The sequence below is a fragment of the Sorex araneus genome, chromosome 5, assembly GCF_027595985.1.
Source record: "Sorex araneus isolate mSorAra2 chromosome 5, mSorAra2.pri, whole genome shotgun sequence".
Lineage (NCBI taxonomy): Eukaryota > Metazoa > Chordata > Mammalia > Eulipotyphla > Soricidae > Sorex > Sorex araneus.
Genome location: NC_073306.1, coordinates 109,334,899 through 109,356,391, shown reverse-complemented (window position 1 = coordinate 109,356,391; position 21,493 = coordinate 109,334,899). Strand labels below are relative to the sequence as shown.

Here is a 21,493-nt window from a genome sequence, read left to right as displayed (position 1 = left end):
ATCAGAAACATGAGTGTGTGCTGGGGAATAAGCATATCTAAAGGATAACTCTTCTATCAAGATAATGCAGTGCTAGTTCTTGAATGGATGCTCGCACAGACTTCAAGTATTTATCCATCAGGTCTTTGGAGGAAAAAGCTGATTCCAGGGATAGGTTTGAGACTGCATATAATGAATATGGAGCATCTCACAGAAAACAGGGATGGAGACAAAAAGCAATGGGAGCATGTCAAAAGGATGCAAGCCCTCCTCGGAGGGACTTTTGTTTACATTTATCAAAAGCTGAAAGCAGCTCAGTGTCAAAGTAAATAATAATCGGGAGGAATTATAACTTTTTTTAAATAAAAAAGATAATCCAGGACTAGAAAAATTGTACACTGGGTAAAGCACTGGCCTTGCATGCAGCCTATTGAGGTTCAATCCCTGGATTTCATATGGTCTTCCAAGCCCCACCAGGAGTGATCCCTGAGCACAGAGCCAGGAGTAAGCCTTGAGCACTATTGATGCCAACAAACAAATGTTCCATGAGAGCAAGACTCAAGCTTCAGGTCTTACACATATGCACTCCCAACTATGGAGCCAAATAAGGCTTCTGGCCTGGGAAGAAATCTCCACCTCCTTGGTGTCACTTTCCTCCTCTGCCCAATGATACAGATGCACAAGTCTTGCCTCCTAAAATCCTGGTGAAAAAAATTATCCCAACACCATGGTCTGAGTGCCAGAGTGCCCAAGCATTCCTGGCACCCGTGTTCCCTGAATGGTGTCAGGGACTCACAGTTGCTTCCCTGGATTGAGAGAGCCAAGGTCCAGCTCCTGGTCGAACTCAGTGCGAATGTCTTTCAGGGCCCCGTCATCCCCAAAGGCCCCCCATTCTGTGTTGATGCACATCCGACCTTCATCACCTTCCACCAGGTCAATGTTGCTCAGATCCTCCATGTAGCATGCATTGGTGCCAGTGCCTGAGTGAAGGAGCAGAGAGAACAGGCAAAGGCAAATGAGTTCCCAGTGGGGCTGAGACAAACTACGCAACTTCCTGAGAGTCCTCTCAATAACCTGCAAAGTTCTTCTGGTCCACTCCCAGGGACTTCCCAGGAAGAACCTTCAGCAAGCCTGGGGGTTCACAAGGGATAGGGTGGTCAAGTAAGCCTACACTTCTCCTGGGGTTCATTGCTTGCTGTAATCAATGCAATCTGTTGTGGAGAAAGTCCCTGATGAATATGGATGAGCACTGACAAAGCACATTTACAAAGAAGACCATGAATTAACTGGGTAAAGGGCACTGCAGTAACCCCAAAGCAGAGCATGGGGCTTGACACCACAAAGGTGCTCAATGAGCACTTATAGAAAGAAAGGAAGAAGGATGGAGGGAGGGAAAAAGGGAAGGAATGGAGGAAGGAAGGAAGGAAGGAAGGAAGGAAGGAAGGAAGGAAGGAAGGAAGGAAGGAAGGAAGGAAGGAAGGAAGGAAGGAAGGAAGGAAGGAAGGAAGGGAGGGAGGGAGGGAGGAAGGGAGAAAGGAGGGAAGGAAGGCAGGAGAAAGGCAGGAAGACAGGCAGGAAGGAAGTAAAAATGGAAGGAAGAAGGAAGGAAGGAAGGAAGGAAGGAAGGAAGGAAGGAAGGAAGGAAGGAAGGAAGGAAGGAAGGAAGGGAGGGAAGGAGGGAGGGAGGGAAGGAGGGAGGGAGGGAGGGAGAGAGGGAGGGAAGAAGGAAGGAAGGAAGGAAGGGAGGAAGGAAGGAAGGAAGGAAGGAAGGAAGGGAGGGAGGAAGGAAGGAAGGAAGGAAGGAAGGAAGGAAGGAAGGAAGGAAGGAAGGAAGGAAGGAAGGAAGGGAGGGAGGGAGGAAGGGAGGGAGGGAGGGAGGAAGGGAGGACTGATGGGTAGGTGGATGGATGGATGGATGGATGGATGGATGGATGGATGGATGGATGGATGGATGGATGGATGGGAGGGTGGATGGATGAGTGGATGGATGGATGGGTGGGTGGATGGATGGTTGTGGGTTTTAATTCTCTATCTCTCCCACACTTTTCTCCTGAAAGGACCAGTATTCACATCACAGAATTAACTCCATGTTTGCTGAAGCAAAGCTCCCATCCTGCCCCATCCCAATCCCCTCAAGAGCAAGCTGGTTGAGTTACCAATGATGACACCGACTTCACAGTGTGGATCATCAAAGGCACATGTCATCATAGTCCCCACAGTGTCATTGACCAAGGCCAGGATGTCCACATCTAAGTCCTGCTGGAATGGAGGGCCCAGAACATGTCAGTACCTCGCCGTGGGGGAGGAAGGAGTCCCCTTCACTCCCCACACAGGAAACAAAGACCACATGGGTGACTGGTTGGGACAAACACCAAATCCTGCCTGCTGGGCCTGCCTGGAAGGAACAAGGCCTTTGTCGAGGTGCAGAGTCTGGGAGCAAAGCAGCTCAGTGAGGAGCTGGAGAGGAGACCCCCACAACCCTCACACCTGCTTCATGAGTAAAGGCCTCTGGGCTGTGGACAGGAACCCAGCCCTTTTGGACAGACCGTGTGCACAGATTCCTCTTGGGAGCAAGGGTACATGCAGGAGAAAGCACCGCTACCTAGTGGGCAGCACCACCAGCCTCAGCCTAGCCTCCCCAGGGGCAGCTGCCATGCTTTCCCACTCTGCCTGTCAACTCAGCCCCAGGCATCATGGCTGCTGGGGGTGGCAGAGCATTTTAGGGCAAAGTCACACCAACAAGAGAAAAATACAGGCAACAATTGTAAACCAGAGCCTAAAGCAGAGGTACATCCAAAGATTCCCTTGCTGCCAGCGTCACAAGCAGTTTGGGTTTATTTGTGTTGCTTCAGCTTAGCAAGGAGCATACCTGGCTCTGATTTAGATTATCAGGAAACATATTCATGGGGTTTCAGAGGGCAGAGTGCCTGTTCCGAGGTGTGTGTGACCCTGGGTTTTATATTTTTTGGTTTTGGGGTCACACCTGGTGATATTCAAGGGTTATTCATGGCTCCGCACTCAGGAATCACTTCTGGCAGTGCTCAGGGGACCACATGGGATGCTGGGGATTGAACCCACGTCAGCCACATACAAGGCAAGTACCTGACTGCTGTACTATCGCTCCTGACCCTGAGCCAGAATTATTTTAAAGATGAGCATGCAACTTCATGGTAGACGCATGTTCTGTGTGGGCAAGGCCCTGGATTTTATCCCTGGCAACACACACACACACACACACACACACACACACACACACACACACACACACACACACACACACACATAAAATCAAGGGATTCCGTGAACAGAATGTAGAATTCACTCATGTAGAATCCTAAATGGGAACGAAAAAATGAAAATCTATTAAGACTCAGAAAGAGGGGCCAGAGCGATAGCACAGCAGGGAGGGCATTTGCCTTGCACGCGGCCGACGCGGGTTCGATCCCTGGCATCCCATATGGTCCCCCAAGCACTACCAGGAGTAATTCCTGAATGCAAAGCCAGGAGTAATCCCTGAGCATCGCTGGGTGTGACCCAAAAAGCAAAAAAAAAAAAAGACTCAGAAAGAAGTGGGGATTTGGGCTATGATGCACAGCAAGGGTCTAGCCAAGATCTCCCCCAGAGGGCTGGGGCAACTGGAGGGGTCCCAGGGAAGTGCCGGATCCTCTTTCAACAAGGATTAGAACAAGTCCCATGAAGCAAGACTCAGGAATTCTCACCAGAAGGTGTAGCTCAAGTGTCCACATCTGTCCACATCGGTAAGGCCTTCCTTAGGCCAGCTCCTCCTTTAGTTCTCCTGTCCACCCAGCACAAGACACCTCCTCCCCCCAAGTCAAAGTGCTCCACAGGGAAGGCGCCCCTGCATGGAAATTCCTTACCTTGTGCTTCTTCATGGCCTTTTTCAGCGTGCTCACGACATCTGTGTCCTGAACGCCCCGCGCCTTAAACTTCTTCGTCCAGGAGAGCAGGATGCCCTGGGTAGGATTGCAGAGAGGGCGGCCATGAAGGAGACGCGCCTTTCTGAAAATGGGCTGCTCCAAGCATCTCCCCCAAAGCTACCTCTGAGAGTAGAATTGCCCCCATGCCTCTCAGCCCTTCCTGAGGTTTGAATTGGCCAAACATCTTCGTTCCTCTAGTGGAGCACGGGGAGCCATGCTTTGGGGTGGCAGGGAAAGGCGATGCTACAGACAACATCAGGATTCCCAAGGCAGGAGGCCAGTCACTGGAGAGCTCTGAGCCCACGCAGACTCAACTGTGAAATGCGCCTTCCTGCAACTCTCGAGAATGTTCTGGAGAAATCGCCTGCCGTGTGCTGCACATGCAGAGGGCCTGACTTATTGGTCTCCCGAAACAGGTAGAACTCCCGTGGGAACTTCAAGTGAGAAAAACGGTTCCCAATGTTCCCTGGGTGCGTGTGCTGCCTGAGTGCACGTGTTGCTGTCGAGCAAGTGTGTTGCCTGTGCATGTGTCCCTGCATCTCCCCTCTTGAGATGTGGACTTTCATACTTTAAAACTGGGAGGTATCACACCACCCATACTCCAAGAGTACCACACCACATTCGATGGGGTTTAAAGTAGGAGGCAACCAATCTTATAGGAAAAGATTTTTTTTACAGGTACATACACACACACACATGCACATACACACAAGGCTAAACACTTAACAACATGTTAGTGATCTCTTTTAGAAGGGCTTAATGGCCTCTGGGTGAAATACAACAATCTTCACACTCTTTCCTCAAAAGAAAGTTTTTTTGCAGCATTTTCAGCGGTTTTTCATAACAAGAATACAAAATAAATTATTTCGACACTTCTTTGGGGCAGAGGTTGGAGTTCTGGATGGAAACATATGAAATATGGTGGTGGGAAGGCGTAATGATGGTGGGATTGGTGTTTGAATATTAATTGTAATCAAATATTGTGAACTACTTTATAAAATAAAAAATTATTTAAAACTGGAGGTGCTCTCTGCTCTCTTGAGTGTGTTCTTCTCTCTCTCTCTCTCTCTCTCTCTCTCTCTCTCTCTCTCTCTCTCTCTCTCTCTCTCCCCCTCCTCAAGACTTCCAAACAAAACCTGTTTTTACTTCAAAAATAAATAAATAATGATAAAGTGGTGTTCCCACAACTGGGTTTGGGGGGAGGGCTGAAAGGGCAGAGGCACTGGGGTTCTTGGGGAAGGGAGATGGGTGAGAGGTGTGATGTTGAAATTATATACACAGAAAGCCATTACTAACAATATTCTATATCACAGAACCTCAATCAGCCCAAAAGAGTTTTTTAAATTAAAGTAAAATAAAATGCCGTTTCCAGGGTTGAAGAGATAATACACAGGATGCTTGCCTTGCATGAAACTGACCCAGGTTTGATCGCCAACACCACATATGGTCCCCCCTGAGCAATGTCAGGAGGGATCCCTGAGGCTCTCCCTGCCAAAAATGAAAATCATAAAATAATAAAAGTCTTTGCAAAGTGTGGGACTAGAGTGATATAGTACAGCAGGGAGGGTGCTTGCCTTATACGCGCCAACCTGGGCTCAATTCCCTGAGTGCAGAGACATGAGGAACCAGGTGTGACCCAATGCTGTCCCTCACTGACCCCCCTCCCCAAAAAGTGTTTCCCAAATTCTTTGTGTCTGGCATAGCAAACGGAATTTTTCCAACTGGAGAACTTAAAAGTGAAAGACATCCCAGGCAACAGTCAAGAGAGCAGTGGAGCCCAAACATACAGGTTTCCTGGCCTCACCTGACAGTCTGCGTTCACGGAGGAAGGAGACTGTGGCCTCACAGTGGCAGATGCAGCATCCCCATGAGACGGTTCAGATGTTTCTTCCCTACACCTAGTGAAAGTTCCCCCTAACAGCTGCTTTCAGAGGCTATGAAGAGTAGGGTCCCCTTGGATAAAATGTGAGAACTAGGGTAGGAGGCTGCTTGTAATACCATTTTTACCCCAAGTCCTGGATGGAGAAACAATACACACACACACACACACACACACACACACACACACACACACACACACACACACACACACACACTGATCAAGAAGATGTGCAAGTTTGGTTCTCAAAGTCAAACTCTACTTCAGGCTAAGAGTTTTCTTCCTTCTCCCTGGACTCCTGTTCTTGGTGAGGGGTGTGTAATAACCTGGGGACTCAATCCTGATGCCTCCTCTCTTCGCTGCCTCCTGGGGCCTCACCTGTCCAGTCAGCAGAAGCAATGATACTTCAGAGCAAACTATACACAGACTTTTCAACTATGTTCTGAAATCTCCTTGATACTGCTTTCCCCTCCTCAATCCTTCCTTTGTAAAATAAGCAAAAAACAAAGTCCCTCTGTGCAGTCTATCTCAGGCCTCAGGGTGACAGTAAGTTCCCTCATGGTGTGGAATCAAAGAAAAAAATGGATTCAGCCTTTCCACTACCGGAGAACGATCAAAGACCAACTAAAGCCAAGACATGATGCTGGAGATGCTGCGGGTAGAGAAAACCAACATAAGATAACACCTCCCCTTCAAAGGAATCCCTTGAACTGTGGGCTTCCCCTGAAATCCATTAATAAAATAGAAAAAGAAAAAACAAACAGGGAAGCTTCTGCGGCTCTCTCTCGTTCCCAGCCTGACCCCTTGGTGGTGCGGCACCACATTCCCTGCCTTCAACCCAAATCCTGTGTAGCTTCTTCCCTCCTCCCCGTGGACCTTACCTCTTCCAATTTAGTCTGTCTGCAGGGGAAAGAAAAAGTCAGGCCCAGGGGCAGTTTTTTATGCTCCAGCCCTTTGGTCTTCACAAAATCTGCCAGACAGTCCGCGATGTATTCAAACAGCTGCAGCGGAGAGAACGCACAGGACAAGGGGCTAAGGGCTGGTCACCCCCACACTGCATGCTTCGCCTCCCCTCCCCTCCCCAGACCTCTGCGCCCCAGTACCTCTGAGCCATTCCCTCGAATGATTTCATTGGGGGTTGGGTAGAACTGACTCTCCATCTGGACGCTTCGTTTCCCCTCTTGAGAGACTTGGACCTTCAAGACTCGAAATTTGGAACCTCCAAGATCCAGGGAAAGAAACTCCCCGTTTTCTGTCAAACAAGCACAAAGGTGTTGGTGTCTGAGCCCTGCATTAGGGAGCCATGCATGTCAGACGCGTGGCCAGTCTGGTGCTGGAATCCTTGGTGCCTGTCGCTGAAGCTGGTCAAGTGTGCCCGGCGACCCGAGGGCCCTGTGGCAGGGCGGGAGACCCAGATGGTCAGGGACGTGGGCTCTCAGGGAAACCACCAGGCATGTTCCTGCAGCGACTCTGAGTCTAGAAGCGCTGTCGGGCCCAGAGAGAGGGACAACCTGGCCAAGGGTGAGGTTTCCTTGACCACTGTTGCTGAGATACCCTTGGGATCTTTAGGGGATCCTTCTGCTTTTCCCTCCCCTGAGCTGGTCCCTTTCATCTCCCCCATTCCTAGTGCAGTTCTTCCTAAAGTAACAATCACTCTCCACAAAAGTGCAGATTCCTGGCCGAGATGTGATCCCGGGGGCCGCACGCATGTGCGGCCTCTCCGCAGCTGTACAAGCGTGAATCCAGACCCAGCAAAACCTCTTTCGGTGTGAGCAACTCCTTGCAGAATGTCTCCAGCCTGAGAACCAAGCCTCGGCCCCGTGCCCGCCCAGGAGGGGAAAGCTATTTCTCTCTCTCGCCTCTTTCTCTCCGGGGATGAAGGGCGCGGTGGCCGCCATATTAAGACGACCACAGATTGGGTTTTCAAGCCTGCAATTATCTAATATCTGGAAGAAATCTCCCTGGACTTCGTGTTAAAGCACAGAAATTCAAAACCGCGCGGCCGCTACTGCTACTGCGGCCGCGCGACCTTATTTGTCTTCACAGTAGGTCTGAATCTAGTGGGGTACTCCTAACAACAATAGTGAGGTTTGTGTTGAAATATTGAATGTAACCAAAGTAAACAGAATGTAAAATGAAACTTATCAGTTACAAGGTAGGGGGTGAGGAGGCGGGATGGGAGGTGTACTGTGTGGTGTTTTTTTTTTTTTGGTGGTGGTGGTATATGGGCACTGGTGAAGGGATGGTTGTTTCAGCATTGTATAACTGAGACCTAAGCCCGAAAGCATTGTAATCTTCCACATGGTGATTTAATAAAATAAAATAAAATAAAATAAAATAAAAAAGAAAAAAAAAGTGCAGATTCCTGGGGACTAGTCCCAGGGAAACCCCCTCTACCTCCCGCCCATCAGAAAATTACATCAGCACTCCCTGCACCCCCAAATTCTCCTGCCTCCTCAGGCTTTCTCGAGAGAGAGGACAGGATCCCTCCTCGAACCCAGGATGCTAACAGTGCTCTCAGCCACTTTCAGTGCTTCTCTCCACCTGAGAGGCCGCACAGGCTCCACCACGCTCCAGCCCTCGGGGGTGGGGGGCGGTGAGAGGGGGGGGGAAGATTTCTCCAGACACAGAGTTTCCAAGCAGGAGGCCCGAGGGAGTCAGAGAGTACTGTTTGGTTTCATTAGTTATCACGAAGTTCCACACAGGAGCTGAACGCAAGGGCCAGGGAATCTATCAGCACTCCTGAACCCCCTCACCGCATCCTCACACCAGGCCGGCTGGCCAGTGGCAGCACAGGGCTGCAGTGCTCGCCCTGGACTCAGTCAAACCTGCTGGTCCACGACACCCAGGGCCCTCTAGACACTGCCCAGACTAGGCAAAAAGAAAAAAGGAAAAAAAGGAAAGAAAAGAAAATCCTGAGGCAAACAAGCCTGCAAAGCAGTAGGACAAAGCGGCTGAGATCCTGTCTGTGTCACTGAGAGAGAAGTGCAAGGACCTGGGACTTAGCAGGTGACCGCCTGGTCCTAGGGACGCACCCTGCTGGGATGTGGGTGAGTTATTGTGGGGTGACCTGAGCAAGCAGGATCTTTCCAAACCTTTGATCAGTTTCACTTTGGACCAAGCCCCACCCACTGCTTTGCAGCAGGCCAGGAGGCTCATCCTGCACTTCAAAGTCCGCCCTCTTTCCTCTCTGGGGGCGCAGCATTGCGGCGGGCGGGGGAGTCTGCCAGGAAGCCAGCAGGACTTGGCCTCATGCCGCCATGCGTGCACGCCCGTACCTGTGGACTCAAGAACTTCCTGGAAATGACCCACCAGCCTGCCAGGGCCCAGCCCCTCTCCCCGGGCAGAAGCTCCTGGTCCCCTGCAGGGCCAGAGCCAAGCTTTTTTTTTTTTTTTAATTATTATTTCCTTCCTTCTGTTTTTTTTTTTTTATTCATTCACTGTTTTTCTGGTTGTGTGAGCTTCTGTTGTTAATTAGAACTTTTTTCTTGTTTATGAACTCCTTCTCTGTACAGCTTTCCCTGGATCTTATAGGTTCTGATATCTTGTACCTGCATTCTGTTTTTTCCCTCCAGGAATCTCACCATTTCTTCAATGATGCTCAATTTGACCCAGCGGTTGTGAGCCCCACCAGGAGTGGAGGAAGCCCTGAGCACTGCCACATGTGACCCGCCCCCCAAAATTGAGTTTTCCCCATTTTGGGTTATTTGACCCAGCCATTGTCCCAGGGAGACCCAGAACCAGCTAAAGCAAAAAGGTCCCCTCCAGGGCTCCCCAAATTTCACTGCCTGCTCTCTGCGGAGCCCCAGAATCCTGCTGGAGCTGGGTGGAGCTCTGGGCCCCTGAGACAGGGGATGCATTCGATCCTGGCTCTCATGTGACCTGGAGACAATAGTGACACCGGAAGGTCTTTGGGCACCACGTGAGTCTGCAGATTCTCAGTGGCTGTGGAGCAGCAGCCTGGCAGAACCCAGGCCCTTCCTCGTGCGGCTTTATCCAGAGGCCAGAAGTAGAGGAACAGGCTAGAACTTCATAGAGAGCAAAGATTGCACATCCTAACCCCTGGGTTCTGTGAGTGTGTGCAGTTCTGAAAGGAGGCAAGTGAAGGTTTCGGCTGGAACAGAAATTATTAGCAGTTGATCCGACTTGGGAGATTATTCTGGATTATCTGGGTGGGTTTAAATCGTCACTCTTTTTGTTTATATTTTGGGGCCACATTTGGCAGAGTCATTTCTGGTGGGTTTGAGGGACCGAACTCAGGTCAGTTGCCTGCCAGGCTCCCTGTAGATGCTCTATAAATGCAGGCAAGGGACAACAGAGGGGTCAGAATAGAGACATTTGAAGGTGCCACACGACTGGCTTTGAAGACAGAAAGGGGCAAGATCCAAGGACTTCAGGCGGCCTCCAGAGGCTGGAGAAGGCAATGAAATGGGTCTCCCTGAGTCTGCAGTGGGATCAGAGCCCGCCAGTGCCCTGACCACAGCCCAGAGACCGTCTCCAACACCTGCCTTGGAGCTGCAGGGGAATAAGCGTGGGCGGGGCAGGGCAGCCTGTGACCCTCCGCTTTCACCTGGTGGTGCTCAGGGCTGACACGGGTGGGGCTCAGACCCAGGGATTGTGCTTGACCACTTGACCACTGCCAAACTCATGTTGTTTTATTTCATGTTGCTTTAGCTGTTAAATTAGTCATACTTTGTTCCAGCAGTCACAAAAAACTAACACCTAGGACAACACTCTCATTTTACAGATGAAGAAACTAAAGATAAATATTGGGGGCAGGGGGCAGTGTGTGTGTGTGTGTGTGTGTGTGTGTGTGTGTGTGTGTGTGTTGGAACTGGGTCACACCCAGAGGTGCTCGGGAGACTAGGTATGGTTCTAAGGACTGAACCCAGGGCCGGCAAGCGCCCCGTCCACTGTACTATCTCTCGGGTCCAAAGGCCATTTTGCCAGCTGTCCCTGCAGAATGACACAGTCAGATCTAGAATGGAGATTGCCGGACTTCTTTCTGCTTCCTCCCATTTCTCATGACCGAGAGCCTCAAATCCATATACCGGAAGGAAAATGCCTCTTTTCATTCATCCAACAAATATTTCCCAGCCTAGTGTGCGCCAGACACTCGTCAGGGGCACAGGACGCTTTGGTGAAGAACGCGCAGACCCTGTGGGAGACACTCCCTGAAGTGTCCCCATTAACCTGACCAGCACCCACCCCAGCCCGGGACTGCTTCCCACAGGGAGGCAGCAATGTCACCCTGAGATGGGAAGCTCAGCTGGGGGGTTGGGGGGTCACCCAGGGAACAATGTTGAGTTGTTCCAGCTAGAGAGAGAATGAAGTGTGGGAGGCAGACAGGGAAATGATGAGGTACATTTGTCCGTGGGACTCAGGCTTGAAACGGTCAGTGACCCGTGCCATGAAAGCACAGGGAGGGGGAGGGGGAACAGGCTGGAGAGGGAAGTCTGGGAACAGGTGCAACTTGAGGGATACCCCAGCCAAGAAGGAACACGGGAGGAACTGGGGTCACTCACCAGAGCCGTCTGGAATGGCCCTGACAAAGGTGGGCAGCATCTTCACCGACGCTGTGGGGTTGGTGTCCTTCCCCAGGCCCTTCTGCATCTCGGCCTGGAACCGTGCCATGATCTCCAGCAGCGTCTCGTCAGACAGTCTCATGTGGTAGAGGAACCTGTCGACCTGTGACACACGGCCAGGTGGGTGCTGGCCCTGCCTCCCTGCTCTGTCTTCCGGGGCCGTGGGGTTCCTGGGACTCTCGCTCTGCCGCCTCACCACCACGGGCAAGGCAGGGGTCGAAAGAACCGGATGTAGGAGACGGCAGGGAAGGTGGGCCTTGAGGCCTCAGAAGCAAGACTCGGGCAGGAAGGAACCGTTCCTTCGTGTTTCTTTGGGGATTTGGGGCTGGGGGCCACATCTGGTGGCACTCAGGGGATATTCCTGGCTCTGTGCTCTGTAGTTGCTCCTGGTAATGCTCAGAGTACCATGCCGTGCTTGGGATAGACCGGGGTCAGCCACATGCCAGAGAAGCACCTTAATTCCTGTTCTATCTCTTTCTTTGGGCCATCATTCTTCCATTTTGTTGTTTTGGTGGGGTTTTTTTGGGGGGGGGGCTTGGGGGAATCACACCTGGTGACAATGGAGAGGGAAAAAACTCAGAGGAATCAGGAATTTTTAGCTCAAGTTCAAGGTCTCTCCCCTAGAAAAGACTGGCTATAATTTGACCCTCAAACACCCAAATATAGAAGGTTGTTTGTTTTCTTTCTTTTTTTTTAATAAAAACAGTATGTACCCAAACATGTTTTCCTTTATTTATTGGCTGCTAAGACATTCAGAGCTAAATTGAGTTTCCACATTGGTAAAGGGATGGGTGTAGGAACACTGTATGCCTGAAATTCAATCAAGAACAACTTTGAAACTGTATATCTCACAATGATTCAATAATAAAACAATAATAATAATAGTAATAATAATAAAATTGAGTTTCCAATTGCAATCTTTTTTTAAACTTCAAATTCCATTTTGTAAAAATTGAAATTGTTCTCATGAAATTAGTTTAAATTCTTGATTTGTATTGGGTCTACACCTGGCTGTGCTCAGAGCTTATTCCTGGCTTAAGTACCTAGGGTTCACTCAAGACTGACTTCTGGCTCGGCACTCTGGGACCACTCCTGGTAGTGCATGCAGTACCATATGAGGTGCCGAGGATTGAACTGGGGCCGGTCACATGCAAGACAAATGCCTTAACCCCTGGACTATCTCTTGGACCCCAAAATGCAGTGTAATTTTTTTTTGCTTTTTTTTTGGGTCACACTCGGCGATGCACAGGGGTTACTCTTGGCTCTGCACTCAGGAATCACCCCTGGCGGTGCTCAGGGAACCATATGGGATGCTGGGAATCGAACCCGGGTCGGCCGCGTGCAAGGCAAACGCCCCACCCGCTGTGCTATTGCTCCAGCCCCTGCAGTGTAATTTTTAAAGCCAGTTCAAACTGCTTGAAAATGAGTTGATGTCATTCAAGTAACCAGGAAATCAGAACCAAGAGCCCCTCGTGGCCCCCACAGAAGGAAGCTGCAGAAATCCTGGAGGCCCTCCTTCATCCACGGGAAGGAGGCCGTCCCATCAGCAATGGCAGAGGAGCGTCCTTCCTCATGTGAATGCTGATCAGTCAGGGTGGCGGCCTGGATTCCCAGGTCTCCCTGGGACGGGTTTCCTATGGGGCATAGGGCGGGTGGCAAAGGTGTCCTATTTCTGCCACCCGTGGCCTCTCTCCCATCTGGTTCCCAGAGGCTTGCTCCCAGCCTGTTGAAGCCCGAATGCCCCAGGAGGAAGCTCTCCTGCGTGTCTCCAGGGCTAAGACATGAATGTGGATGGCACCAGGCCAAGCTTCACTCAGAACTTCCTGTTCACCCCAGTGTGTGTGTGTGTGTGTGTGTGATTGGCAGGGTAACCCAGACACTGGAGCCTGAAGAAAACCAGGAAGCAGATATGCTCCCAGCGAGCAGGGCTTGGCAGAGGACTAGATGCACCACACAAGGCCCCACAGACCCCTGGGCCCCTGGGCCTAGTACTCACTTTCACTCAGGCCCTCAGCAGTGGGTTATGAGGACCTTTCAAACCATTAGAAATTATTCTGAAGGACAGTAACTGAACTGTCGCTTAGAACGCTGGGTGACAAGTTAACAAGAACTTCTTGTCCTTTATTTATTTATTTATTTATTTATTTATTTATTTATTTATTTATTTATCATCTTCTACGGGACCTGGTAGAGTACGTAAATGTGAAGGGTCAAACCTAGATTCAGACCAAAACAAAGCTCTAGCTTTTCACCCCAGTCGGTGGGCCGGGCTGTGAGGCCGGGCCTACGTGCGGCCGGGCAGGTGGCTAAGTGACAGAAAACCCAGCCCGTCCTGTGACAAAGCAGGATGTGATTACCTTCTATAGCACAGAGCCAATAAGCAACACAATGGACAGGAAGGGCAAAGTTAAGAAAAAATAAAAAACTTAAGTTCTGAGCTGCTGATACAGACATGGGCAGGAAGTGACTTTAGACATCACCTGGTCCAAAGTGCCAGGTTATGAGGAGAAAGCCATAAACCAAGTCATTTTGCTTCTGCAAATCTATCCTTAGAACACAATTCTGAAGCTAGAGAACACTGAATACATACATACATACTTATCAGAGCAATATCTCAGATGTTTAACAAAGCTTCTGAAAGTAGGGAATATCCAAGAAAAATGTTAAGTTTGGGCAGATTCAAATGAACATTAGAAGGACACTCAAACAATAATTCTGGGGAACTGGAGAGCTAGTACAGTAAGTAAGACACCTGCTTTGCATGCAGACAATCCCATTTTAGTCCCTGGCATCACTTATGACCCCCTAAGCAGTGCCAGGAGTGAGTCTTGAACTCAGAGCCAGAGGTAAGCCCTGAGCAAGGCCAAATGTATATGACTCAAAAACAAACAAAAATATTCTAAATGAAAATGATAATTACGAATATATTAATGAATAAAATTTTAATATTTTTCATTGTAAATAATTTCAGAGCCCCGAATAAAATTATTCCAAAGATAATGGAGAAGTAAACCTTATATGGTTTCACTATAAGAATCTGGAAGGAAACAAGATTCAGGATTGTGTGTTACTATAAACATAACTGTAAAACATATGCCATAAGAGAATGCCCTGCCACAGAGGCAGGGTGGGATGGTGGGGGTTGGGGTTGGGGTGGGGGGAGGGATACTGGGAACATTGGTGGAGGAAAATGGGCACTGGTGGAGGGATATAAATCAAATACAAATGTGAAAGTTCATAAGTTTGGAACTGTACCTCAAGGTGATTCACTAATAAAAATTAAAAAAAAGAATATATGCCGTAAAAACCATGACAAGGGGCTGGAGCGATAGCACAGCGGGTAGGGCATTTGCCTTGCAAGCAGCCAACTCAGGTTCCATTTCCAGCATCCCATATGGTCCCCTGAGCACCACCAGGAGTAATTCCTGAGTGAAGAGCCAGGAGTAGTTCCTGTGCATCGCCGGCATGACCCAAAAAGGAAAAAAAAAATTAAAAAAAAAAACCATGACAAGTGTTGTCACCTGGCAAATATGACAGTGCTTGTGGGAGAGTGGGGTCAGTGGAAACATTTCCGCTTTTCATAATGTTGACTTAACGAACTGTAAAAAGTACACAGTGAACGCCTCACCCATTCCCCTCTGATCTGCGGGTCGGGGACCGGGCCTGGTTCAATGTCATCCTTAGGTCAAATAACGTCAATATATCGAATGAGAGAGACTGTGTCAAAGGAGTTTCCTTCCTCTCTGTTTTGTTTGTGAACTAAGTGGGGATGAGGAGGCGGGTTAAGCTGCATTGGAGACTAGTGTGGAGCTGGGCTGGGCTGGCTGGCCGGCAGCTCTAGAGGAAACAGAGAAAGCTTGCCGGAGCCATGCCTTTGTCCAGGCGCTTTCATCCCACGGACGCATGAATGAGCTAGTGTTCTCAGAATCTGGGACAGCTCATAAATCACCCACAGACCTCCAGGTGGCTACGAAGCTCCGCAGACTCTGTTCCGCCCCCTCTCAGCCTGCTGGCCTCCCCTGCCCCAATGGACCTGTTTGCAGCCCAGGGGTGGGGGCCAAACAGGCTCTGCCTGAGTTCAGAGTGTAACAATCAGACGCGAGACTGGACAGGCACAAAGGAAGACTGTGCGGGGAGGCTCTGGGGCCATGAAGCCGTCCCGGAGGTTGCGGAGATGCTTCAGGCTGTGGTTCCACTAAGCGGTGTTGAGAGCGGGGCTGTGACCCCCAAAGGAAAACTCAGGTATATTGCCAGACTGATCTTCAATGTGTTGAGATTTTCTATGACCAGTCAGAGCGATAGCACAGCGGGAAGGGCAGTTGCCTTGTATAGGGTTGACTAGGGTTTGATCCCTGGCACACCATACGGTCCCCCAAGCCTGTCAGGAGTGATTCCTGAGCACAGAGCCATGAGTAAGCCCCAAATGGCACAGAGGACAAAACAATAATGATATTTTCTACAGCCTCAGCCCTCTCTCCAGTGAATGGGATTCAGTGGGAGTTAAGAGTCCTTCCTGGGGACTTGGGGCTCCCCTCCCTCTACCTTAAATATCTTGGAAGTGGACAGGTGAGGCTGGCCTGGAGCACCAGTTTTAGCTGTGAGCTAAACTCCCTCCGACACCCCAACCCCCCCATCTCTGGCAGCTGAGATGACCACCTGGGCAGGTTGGGCTCATTTCTCACTGGTGGCCTTTGGTTGAGGGACAATTTTTCATCGGCCCATGTGAAATGAATTCTGTAGGTGATTCTTAGGCAAAGCAACAACACAACACACAGCACAAAGAGTATATCGCTGGCACAGGCTAATGTAAATATTTTCATTATTGTTCAATAAAAAATATTCCTGAGTCCCAAGTCTTTCAAATATATTAAGAATCAGGCAAATTTGGGGCTGGAGCAATAGTACAGAGGGGAGGGCGCTGCTCGCATATGGCCAATAGGGATTTGATTCCCCACATCTCATTTGGTCGCCCAAGCACCATCAGGACTAATTCCTGAGTGCAGACCGGGAATAACCCCTGAGCATCCCCAGATGTGGCCCTAAAACCAAACCAACAAACAAAAGAAATCAGGCAAATTACAGTTTCTCAGAATCTCTATAGGACTGGAGAGCGAGTATAGTGAGGTGCTTCCCTTGCCGAAGTCAGCCTTGGGTTCGATTGCCAACACCACACATGGTCTCTAAGCACAGAGAGGAGTAAGCCCTGGTAAGGTCCTCAAAAGGAAAAACAAGGGGCTGGAGAGACAGTGCCACACTAGGGCACTTGTCTTGCATGTAGCCAACCCAGGTGCAGTCCCCAGCATCCCATATTGTTCCCTAAGTATTGCCAGGAGTAATTCCTGAGTACAGAGCCAGGAGTAGACCTGAGCAACACTGGGTGTTGCCCAAAAGCCGAAACAAAGGAAAAGAGGAAGAGAGGAAGGAAGGAAGGAAGGAAGGAAGGAAGGAAGGAAGGAAGGAAGGAAGGAAGGAAGGAAGGAAGGAAGGAAGGAAGGAAGGAAGGAAGGAAGGAAGGAAGGAAGGAAGGAAGGAAGAAGGGATAGAAGGGAGGAGGGAGGGAGGGAGGGAGGGAGAGAGGGAAAGAGGGAAGGAAGGAGGGGAGGAGGGGAGGAGGAATGGAAGGGAGGAGGGAGGGAGGGAAGGAGGAAAGGAAGGAGGGGAGGAGGGGAGGAGGGATGGAAGGGAGGAGGGAGGGAGGGAGGGAAGGAGGGGAGGAGGAAGGGAGGAGGGAGGGAGGGAGATAAGGAGGGAGGGAAGAGGGGAAGGAGGGAGGGAAGGAGGGAAGGAAGGAGGTAGGAGGAAAGGAGGGAAGGAGGGATGGAAGGAAGGAAGGAAGGAAGGACGGAAGGAAGGAAGGAAGGAAGGAAGGAAGGAAGGAAGGAAGGAAGGAAGGAAGGAGGAAGGAGGGAAGGAGGGATAGAAGGGAGGAGGGAGGGAGGGAAGGAAGGAGGGTAGGAGGAAAGGAGGGAAGGAGGGATGGAAGGAAGGAGGGAAGGAAGAAAGGAGGGAAATGAAGGAAGGAAAGAAGGAAGGAAGGAAGGGAAGGAGGGAGGGAGGAAGGGAGGGATAGAAGGGAGGAGGGAGGGAGGGAGGGAGAGAGGGAAGGAAGGAAGGAAGAAGGAAGGAAGGAAGGAAGGAAGGAAGGAAGGAAGGAAGGAAGGAAGGAAGGAAGGAAGGAAGGAAGGAAGGAGCGGAGGAGGGATGGAAGGGAGGAGGGAGGGAGGAAGGGAGGGAGGGAAGGAAGGAGGGGAGGAGGGGAGGGGGGGAGGAGGGATGGAAGGGAGGAGGGAAGGAGGGAAGGATGGAAGAAAGGAGAGGAGGAGGGGAAGAGAGATGGAAGGGAGGAGGGAGGGAGGGAGGGAGGGAGGGAAGGAAGGAGAGGAGGAGGGGAGGAGGGAAGAAAGGAGAGGAGGAGGGGAAGAGAGATGGAAGGGAGGAGGGAGGGAGGGAGGGAGGGAAGGAAGGAGGGGAGGAGGGGAGGAGGGATGGAAGGGAGGAGGGAGGGAGAGAAGGAGGGAGGGAAGAGGGGAAGGAGGGAGGGAAGGAGGGAAGGAAGGAGGGTAGGAAGGAAGGGAGGAAGGAAGGAAGGAAGGAAGGAAGGAAGGAAGGAAGGAAGGAAGGAAGGAAGGAAGGAAGGAAGGAAGGAAGGGAGGAAGGAAGGAAGGAAGGAGGGAGGGAGGGAGGGAGGAAGGGAAGGAAGGAAGAAAGGAAGGAAGGAAGGAAGGAAGGAAGGAAGGAAGGAAGGAAGGAAGGAAGGAAGGAGGGATAGAAGGGAGGAGGGAGGGAGGGAGGGAGAGAGGGAAGGAAGGAGGGTAGGAGGAAAGGAGGGAAGGAGGGATGGAAGGAAGGAAGAAAGGAAGGAGGGGAAGGAAGAAAGGAAGGAAGGAAGGAAGGAAGGAAGGGAAGGAGGGAGGGAGGAAGGGAGGGATAGAAGGGAGGAGGGAGAGAGGGAAGGAGTGGAGGAGGGGAGGAGGAATGGAAGGGTGGAGGGTGGGAGGGAGGGAGGGAAGGAAGGAGGGGAGGAGGGATGGAAGGGAGGAGGGAGGGAAGGAGGGAAGGAGGGAGGGAAGAGGGGAAGGAGGGAAGGAGGGAGGGATAGAAGGGAGGAGGGAGGGAGGGAGGGAGAGAGAGAGGGAAGGAGGGAAGGAAGGAGTGGAGGAGGGGAGGAGGAATGGAAGGGAGGAGGGAGAGAGGGAAGGAGGGAAGGAAGGGAGGAGGGAGGGAGGAAGGGAAGGAGGGAGGGAGGGAAGAAAGGAGGGGAGGAGGGGAGGAGGGATGGAAGGGAGGGAGGGAGGGAGGGAGGGAGGGAGGGAAGAAAGGAGGGGAGGAGGGGAGGAGGGATGGAAGGGAGGGAGGGAGGGAAGGAGGGAAGGAAGGAAGGAAGGATAGAAGGGAGGAGGGAGGGAGGGAGGGAGGGAGAGAGGGAGGGAAGGAGGGTAGGAGGAAAGGAGGGAAGGAGGGATGGAAGGAAGGAAGGAAGAAAGGAAGGAGGGGAAGGAAGGAAGGAAAGAAGGAAGGAAGGAAGGAAGGAAGGAAGGAAGGAAGGAAGGAAGGAAGGAAGGAAGGAAGGAAAGGAGGGAGGGAGGAAGGGAGGGATAGAAGGGAGGAGGGAGGAAGGGAGGGAAGGAAGGAGGGGAGGAGGGGAGGAGGGATGGAAGGGAGGAGGGAGGGAGGGAGGGAGGGAAGGAAGGAGGGGAGGAGGGATGGAAGGGAGGAGGGAGGGAGGGAGGGAGAGGGGAGGAGGGAAGGAAGGAGGGGAGAAGGGGAGGAGGGATGGAAGGGAGGAGGGAGGGAGGGAGGAAGAAGGGAAGAAAGGAGAGGAGGAGGGGAAGAGAGATGGAAGTGAGGAGGGAGGGAGGGAGGGAGGGAAGGAAGCAGGGGAGGAGGGGAGGAGGGATGGAAGGGAGGAGGGAGGGAGAGAAGGAGGGAGGGAAGAGGGGAAGGAGGGAGGGAAGGAGGGAAGGAAGGAGGGTAGGAAGGAAGGGAGGAAGGAAGGAAGGAAGGAAGGAAGGAAGGAAGGAAGGAAGGAAGGAAGGAAGGAAGGAAGGAAGGAAGGAAGGGAGGGAGGAAGGAAGGAAGGAGGGAGGGAGGGAGGAAGGGAGGAAGGGAAGGAAGGAAGGAAGGAAGGAAGGAAGGAAGGAAGGAAGGAAGGAAGGAAGGAAGGAAGGAAGGAAGGAAGGAAGGAAGGAAGGAAGGAAGGAAGGAAGGAAGGAAGGAAGGAAGGAAGGAAGGAAGGAAGGACTTTTAAAATTACTCTTCTACTCTTACTCTCAAATAACTCTTGCAAGAAGCACTATTAGGGCTTCCTAAAATCTTCACCTTTCTAAAGACCTTTTCACCCCTTTCCCAGATGCTGTCAGAGAGTTCTGAATAGATACAGGGTTCAGGACAATATGCCACGCACAAGATAGGAGGTTGGCTTGCTCTCTCCCTCTAAAAGCCTTTACTGGCCTGTGCTCCCTGCAATTTTCCTATTGAGCTGTCTGACACCCTCTTGGATCCCAGCATTCATCGGACATCTCTTGGTTTCGGGAGTCCTTACCTTCTTGATCTGATCCTCCTTCAGCTTGCTGAAGAAAAACGCCGTCAGGTGCACTGCAAACATTTTCCCGAGTCTGGTTTCTCTGGAGCCTGTCAGAAGTTTCTGTTCAGGGTTGGCTCCCACGGCTCCTGCACGCAGCCCACTTCCTGCTCAGGCTGGAGACCTCCACAGGCGCTAGGTGCTCCCGATAAAATACTTGGAGGCTGCCCCGATTAATGATTAAACTTTGCCCTGCTCTCTGGTCCCTCCCTCCGGCACACTTCGTCTGATAAGAGAGAGAGGCAGGGAATCCAGTGATGAGGCGCTTGACCCTCCGAGAGCAGGGTGCCACAAAATCTTGTTGCTATTGCTAAGCCACACGCTCGCGCTGCCGAGGAAAAGCCTTCTGAGAGGCTGGGCATTAATTAAATGAAGCCACTTGTGACTGTTGCACTGCTCAGGAAGTAAGCTTAGGCTCAAGACTTTCCTCTGATCCTTCCTTCTCCTCTTGGAAATTCTCATTTCTTCTGCTCCACAGCCTAGTCTTTTTTTTTCCCTATTATTAATTTTTTTTAAAAAAATTGAGGGGGGGGCGGAGCGATAGCATAGCGGGTAGGGCATTTGCCTTGCACGCGGCCGACCCAGGTTCGATCCCCGGCATCCCATATGGTCCCCCAAGCACCGCCAGGAGTAATTCCTGAGTTCAAAGCCAGGAGTAACCCCTGAGCATCGCTGGGTGTGACCCAAAAAGAAAAAAAAATTGAGGGGGGGGGGCTGGCGCGATAGCACAGCGGGTAGGGCATTTGCCTTGCACGCGGCCGACCCAGGTTCAATTCCCAGCATCCCATATGGTCCCCTGAGCACGGCCAGGGGTAATTCCTGAGTGCAGAGCCAGGAGTAACCTCTGAGCATCGCCGGGTGTGACCCAAAAAGCAAAAAATAAAATAAAATAAAAATAAAAATAACAAAAATAAAAAGTGGGGGGCTGGAGTGATAGCATAGCAGGTAGGGTGTTTGCCTTGCATGTGGCCAACCCGGGTTCAATTCCCAGCATCCCATATGGTCCCCCGAGCACCGCCAGGAGTAATTCCTGAGTGCATGAGCCAGGAATAAGCCCTGTGCATCGCCGGGTGTGACTCAAAAGGCCCCCCAATTTTTTTTATTAGTGAATCATTGTGAGGTACAGTTGTCATTGTACCTACAAACTTTCGTGCTTGTGTTTCAGTCATACAATGGTCGAGTACCCATCCCTCCACCAGTGCCCAGTCTCCACCACAATGGTCCCAGCATCCCTTCCCCCACTCCCACCCCTTCCTCCCCCCACTCCACCATTTTGCTCTCTCTCTCCTTTTTGCTGTTGTGGTTTGCAGTAGAGGTATTGAGTGGCCATCATGTTTGGTCTATAGTCTACTTTCAGTTCGCATCTCCCATCCCGAACGGGCCCTCCTAGCACCCTTTACTTGGTGGTCCCTTCTCTATCTGATTCACCGCCTAGTCTTAATGAGCATTGCAGAGGAAGCCTAAATGTAGATTATCTTTGACAAGATATTTTCCCCACCAGACCTGTTTATGCTGTTTTACCCTTCAGCCC

At 51.1% G+C, this 21,493-nt stretch overlaps 1 protein-coding gene across 2 annotated transcripts in view; it reads right to left on the bottom strand.

The window, feature by feature from the left end:
* The window catches only part of HKDC1 (hexokinase domain containing 1), a 47,259-nt gene extending 26,706 nt beyond the window's left edge, over positions 1–20,553 (bottom strand). Inside the window, exons 1-7 of one of the 2 annotated variants that reach the window (XM_004617114.2) lie at positions 19,924–20,553; positions 11,322–11,484; positions 6,900–7,048; positions 6,678–6,797; positions 3,858–3,953; positions 2,136–2,235; positions 776–959 (exon numbers count right to left, since the gene is read on the bottom strand). In XM_004617114.2, the coding sequence (XP_004617171.1) occupies positions 776–959; positions 2,136–2,235; positions 3,858–3,953; positions 6,678–6,797; positions 6,900–7,048; positions 11,322–11,484; positions 19,924–19,986 (875 nt within the window). In that variant the 5' untranslated portion in view covers positions 19,987–20,553. The remainder of the gene's footprint in view (positions 1–775; positions 960–2,135; positions 2,236–3,857; positions 3,954–6,677; positions 6,798–6,899; positions 7,049–11,321; positions 11,485–19,923) is intronic. The other variant, XM_055139507.1, reaches the window with a different exon arrangement.
* Positions 20,554–21,493: the final 940 nt, after the last annotated feature.